Here is a 5,643-nt window from a genome sequence, read left to right as displayed (position 1 = left end):
TGGTGGGCCAGAGTGAAAAGGGATACACCAGTCCATGTCTGGACTGTAAGAAAAGTTATGTATGCAAATTCCATTAATCCCAAAGTACACTGGAATCATGCATTAAACTATTTAATCAGACAGCTGGCACATTCAGCAATATTTATGCATCCCCCTATCTTTACCAAAAACAAGTGGCTGTTTTTAAAAAAGATAGGGTTCAGGAAAGGCAGGAGTGAAAACTGGTGTGTTTGTCACATATAAAAGGTTGACTTCTTGAGGGCACTGAATTCTAGAAGGCAACCTATTAATCCACAGTTGACTTCTATTCACATCTAGATTATGCCTCATTGGTACAGTTAGCTTCCCTTATTATCCAAACCTACACTTTTTCTGTGCATTTCTGTTGTCCTCAAATCTTTTCCAGAAAAGAGGTATATGGACATAAACTAGTCAGCACTTGCTGATAAACCTCACAGCATCTCTGGCCTGGTCTTCACTAGGTAAAATAAAAAGTACTTCAACATGTGCTAACTAACTTGTGCAAAATTACTTGAATAAACAATGCAGCTGTCATTTTAACACATCATCTGGTCAAACCCTCATGGGTTTTCCAACGTGTGAAAATTACAACTTTCTTACCTAGACCCAGGTTTAAAACAGATTAGCTAACACAGATTGAAACCCACGTTTTTTCTTCTTAGTAGGGATATGGCCTCTTTAAGCAGATTAAAAAAAACAGGGTCCTGCCTCACCCTTTTGGATGGGACAGTTCACCCGAAAAAAGGATGGTTCACCTCAATTCAACACATCCAAGTCTCCCCTGGTTTAACATATCTCTGAATCTCATAATTGCATTTAAAAAAATAAACACCTCTTCCAATATACTAGTGATAAGTATTGCTCTGATCCTTGCAGCAAACTTAAATGAACCTTGTAAGATTTTCAATTACACAGGCAGCAAAACCATCAATTTACTCTTCATTTACATTTACATCACAGCAATAATTGCCAGCAATACCCTTCCCTTAAGGAAATGATTCAACAATTGAATTAGAAAGCTTCATGAATCAATGGATGAACCACATGAATACAGATTCCTCTCCTGCTTCACTATTTCTCTTTTGGTCCTGTAAGGTAAAGCCAGTTTCATGAGCAGAGTTTGTTCTTCATCTTCCCTTTTATGCCCTCACGGACCATGGCTTAAAGGTCCCTGGTTCAGCAGATGGACACTGTAAAGTTAAAAAAGGGAGTAAGTAACCACCTAGGGGCACACCTTGACTTCTCTATAAAGCTAGACTGATTGGCCCATTGGCAGCTATGGCAAGTGGACTTTAGTCTGATGAATATCAGAGCTCAGAATCCCGCTCCTCCAGAATGTTGAACTATACATCAGATAGAGCTAGCAATGACAAGTCTGCAACAGGCTCTGGTACAGAAGATGATGCTAAATATACTAGGCATAATCCTGACCTCTTTACCTGGAGCTGAATGCTGCTCATCTTCACAAGACATGGCTCATGAGCCACAAGCAGGATGACAAGGCATTAGCTCTCAGGGTGCTACCTTTCCATTAACTGCAATGAAGTTATATTTGAGTAAAGACCGGTGCCACAGTTCTGCATGTTGTTTAATCCCAGAGCCCCAGTGAACATGATAGTGCTCTACCCAGGTCCTGGCATCCACTCCTACAAATACAGGGTACTGACTGCAATGGAGTAATGCAAGGAAGTTGGCTTAGCCCACATAGGCTCAGTTGCAGGATTATGGCCTACATGAAGACTTAGAAGGAAGACTGAAGAGGTTTTAATATCCACCAATAGTCATCAAGGCCTACAATTTTTTTATTTTCCATAACGGAGGTCTTTACTCTTAACAACGGGCCTGAGATATGTGTTAACATTCATCAGGGTCTCAGAGATGAAGGTGAGGAACACCACAGGGATGCCAATAAATAAATATACCAGTGCCTTTCTACTACAAAAAGCTGAAGTTACTGGAATCTGACCTATCCCCATTAGCTAATAAAGACTGGGGACTGTTTACAATTTACATGTATGTGTTTTATTAAATGGACTGGAGACAAAGCTGGCTTCTAATCTTGTTAGACTGCTATTTTGATTTTTATCTCTGTTTACTTTTAGCACTTTCTTCTGTATAGACTATTTTTACTCCTGTTTCTCTGTTTTCCAGATGAGATTCAGTTAACAGTTTCTCCATCAATTACTGAAGTAAAAGAAGAAGCTTTGTTGTTGTCCCTGGCACCAATGAAAGCTCTTTGGAAATAGCTGATCTGTAGATTTGCATTTCTCTTTCAGTAACATTCAAAGTACTAGCCCAGAAACCTCCCAGCTGCCTAAGTAAAAACCTTTTTGTCTGATCACATGAGCTCTTCCACGGTGCTTTATACAGGACACCAGGTGGGCTGGTGGGACGGTGTTGCTGAACTGGACCATAGCACACTACAAAGCTGAAAGTGCCTTAAGTACTGTACCAATTTGGTGAAGATGTCAACACAAGCATTTCGGATCCTTTCTGGGGTGGCAGGACTGTCAAGTCTGAATGGCTCTGTCAGGCCAGACTCTCTCCTCGCTGAGAAGATGGCATCTTTAATGGCATAAAACACGGAGGCAGAGAGGAACAGTGGGGGCTCTCCCACAGCCTGGGCAGACAGAAAGCATGAGAGAATCAGATGAAATCTGAAACATACCTGTCAGAGCTGGGATTATGGGGCCCCTGGAAAGGAGGGAGGGAGGAACAGGCTCCGGAGCAATCTTGTAAGCTCTTCTGCTTTCCCTCAGTTTCCTCTGTTCAAGTGCCTTCCTGCTAACAGCACTGTGCATGAATAGCATAATTGCTGAAAAATAACTTTACTGATTTGTCAAGAAGTTTCCCTGGGGCAGGAGGAAAGGGGAGAAAGGATGGACACCATTAGCTATATGCCAATATTTAGATTATAATGTTTTGGGGGTGTTTTTGGGTGTCCCCTCGAGCTAAGAATGCACCAGGCACTCTCTGAACATACGCTAGCATTGTACGTCAAACTGCAGACTACCCAATACCTATGGCATGGCCACCTACAGACACCAATTGATCTGTCATGACATCTGAAGAATATTGCCAGTACGCTATTAATCCCTTTTGGTGGGTGCATCTACACATGCGATTAATGTGCACAAATAAACTCTGGAGCTTATTGCTCCAGAGTTTATTCATGCACAGCATGTGGAGCCCTGTCAGACCAGCCTGGGCTGGCATGCAACCCAGGGGGGTCAACCTGCCAGCCCAGGACTGACAGGGCTCCATGTGCTATGGAGTGGCTGGCTAGGGCATGAGGGTCTACATGATTGCAAAGCAGGGGCTGGGAGCTCCTGGCTGCCAGGGCAGGGGGACATTGTCCCTGCCTGGGCTCCAGTGGCAGAGCCCACCCCTGCAACGGGTAGCTCCCAGGGGCAGAGAGCAATCTCCTACCCTCTGCTACCCAGCTGACCAAGAGCACATTTGCTCCCGGTCAGAAGTCCACATGTGCGCTACTGCACAGTAAGTAACCCTGAGTAAATTTGCTACTTGCATTTGCAGGTAGCAAATTTACTCATGATTAGAGTCCATTACTACACAGTAAGCACCTGCATATGTAGATGTGGACACTTACTATGGGGTAATTAGCTCTACTGTGCAGTCTTGTGTAGACACATCCTATTACCATTAATTTGGTTCCATTGCACAGGTCTTTTAACACACACCGTTTCCAAGAATGCATGGCTTACTAATGGGTATACAGAGCCTCCAGAGGTACCTTGGATGAATAAATTGCTTTGCTATTTGGACAGTTGCGGAGAAGAGACACATGGAATTCTGACGGGATGTCTCCAAATGCAGGAATCTTGTACATTCCAGGCCCTCGGGTGTATAAGTTTCCTTCAGGTGAATAGCGCAGTTCCTCCAGTGTAAAGAGCCCAATGCCCTGTACAAACGCTCCCTCTATCTATAAAACACATGCAAAAGAGAAGTTAAATTCTTCTTTTTTTCTCATTCACAAGAAAAAGCAATGACAAATCCAAATGGGACATTTTGCAAAGGGACTTTAACCCTGATATTGTAGGCAAATAGCCAGGTGGACAAAAGATTTTACCAAACAAAACTCACTTCTTGCATATGGATATAACACTCTGCATCTGCACACCTCTTGTCCTTTCACTTGGGAATAACATTCTTCTTCTGCCTTCACCTTAAACTTGTCATGCCCTGCAATTTCCCTGCTATGCAGTTCCCAAGCCTGGCTTAGAAATTGTTCCATGTTCACAGTGTATGGAACAGTTCCTACACATGCACACACATGCACGCGCACACACAGGGTTTATGAGAGTGCTTAGGGATCAAAAATTGCTAGGGCCTGTAAATATAAGGTGCTTACAGCCCCTAGCAATAAATATCTGATGTTTTTATGCAGGAGCTAAAATTGAATGCATGTAAACAGCTGTAGTAATGACTTCCTCTTAGGTAGGTTTAAATCTGAATGCAACTATGTATTATATCCAATACTAATTCAACTTTTCAGCGCAGGAAAAGCATTCTAGAAGCTGGTGATGACAGAAGGTTTCCCTAAAAACAAATGATTTTACTTATTTTATTCATATCAAAATAAAATTTCCCACTGCTCTGTTATACAGTAGGTCATTGCCAAAGATACCTAGAAAAATGTGGAGGTAAAGATAAGTGTCTTGATGGCGATTTGCACACCATAAAAATCAGAAAGGCTGAGGCTTCTTCAGTCACTGCTTAGATGGTATAACAATAGGATCCTCAGAAAAGCTTCAGACTTTCCAAAAATTCTACTGGACTTGAAAGTAAACATGACTTAGATGCCTAATTCACTTACGTGCTTTTGAAAAAAGTGCCCAAAGATAGAAGAAAGATTAGCTAATGCTCTAGTAGAAAATTCCCAGATGTACTCTGGAACACAGAAGGATAGTAATGGAACTGCACAGTAACTAATGACAATAATGAAGGTTGGAAAAAGGGAAGTTAGAAAAGCGCTGGTTATAAAGACAGTAGAATCATTTTCTAGGGTATGCCTCATTCTCTTCACCAGCCCTGAACACCAATATAGAGAGAGATTGGGTGCAGGGATACTGCCTAAGGGCTGCAATGTATTTTGTGCTCCCTTCTTTCCTCAGGCACCACATTTTGGTTGACCCTCCAGCCATATCATCTCTCTCCCATAGAGCCTTGACAATAAATAAGAAAATCTCTTGGAGGGACATAGGCTAAGAAGATCCTTTGAACAGCCTCCCCCTCCTCAACCTCCATGACTCAAGGTTGTAAGTCAGATTTTCCTTAATAGGATCATTTTTTCCTCACAAGAGACTTCACTCTAAGTGGGAGTCTCCCTGTAACCAAGATAGGGTCCTCTGATGCACGAGGATCATTTCAGCCCTACATCCTGCATCAGTATGAGTGGAATTATACTCTGTCTATGTTAACTGTTCAAGGGTGAAGACCACTGTATTCAGCCATTCACTGTGTGCAGACAGACTTCTAATCATTCAGCCAGCAGAATGCAGAAAATTCCTGAATGTATTGCCAGCAGTAATCAGAAAACATTACTCAGCTTATTACTGTACGGAAGACAGAAAAAAGCACTGCCCCTGATCAGGGAACTTA

At 42.4% G+C, this 5,643-nt stretch overlaps 1 protein-coding gene across 1 annotated transcript in view; it reads right to left on the bottom strand.

Annotated features, from left to right (window-relative positions):
* Nucleotides 1-947: 947 nt before the first annotated feature.
* The window catches only part of XDH (xanthine dehydrogenase), an 88,561-nt gene continuing 83,865 nt past the window's right edge, over nt 948-5,643 (bottom strand). Inside the window, exons 35-37 of the mRNA XM_019527373.1 lie at nt 3,776-3,964; nt 2,474-2,641; nt 948-1,211 (exon numbers count right to left, since the gene is read on the bottom strand). Of these exons, the coding sequence (XP_019382918.1) occupies nt 1,161-1,211; nt 2,474-2,641; nt 3,776-3,964 (408 nt within the window). The 3' untranslated portion in view covers nt 948-1,160. The remainder of the gene's footprint in view (nt 1,212-2,473; nt 2,642-3,775; nt 3,965-5,643) is intronic.

The sequence above is a fragment of the Gavialis gangeticus genome, unplaced genomic scaffold (assembly GCF_001723915.1).
Source record: "Gavialis gangeticus isolate Ggan-Ray unplaced genomic scaffold, GavGan_comp1, whole genome shotgun sequence".
Classification (NCBI taxonomy): domain Eukaryota; kingdom Metazoa; phylum Chordata; order Crocodylia; family Gavialidae; genus Gavialis; species Gavialis gangeticus.
The sequence above is the reverse complement of the archived record's forward strand: the minus strand, read 5'-3'. Positions and strand labels throughout refer to the sequence as shown.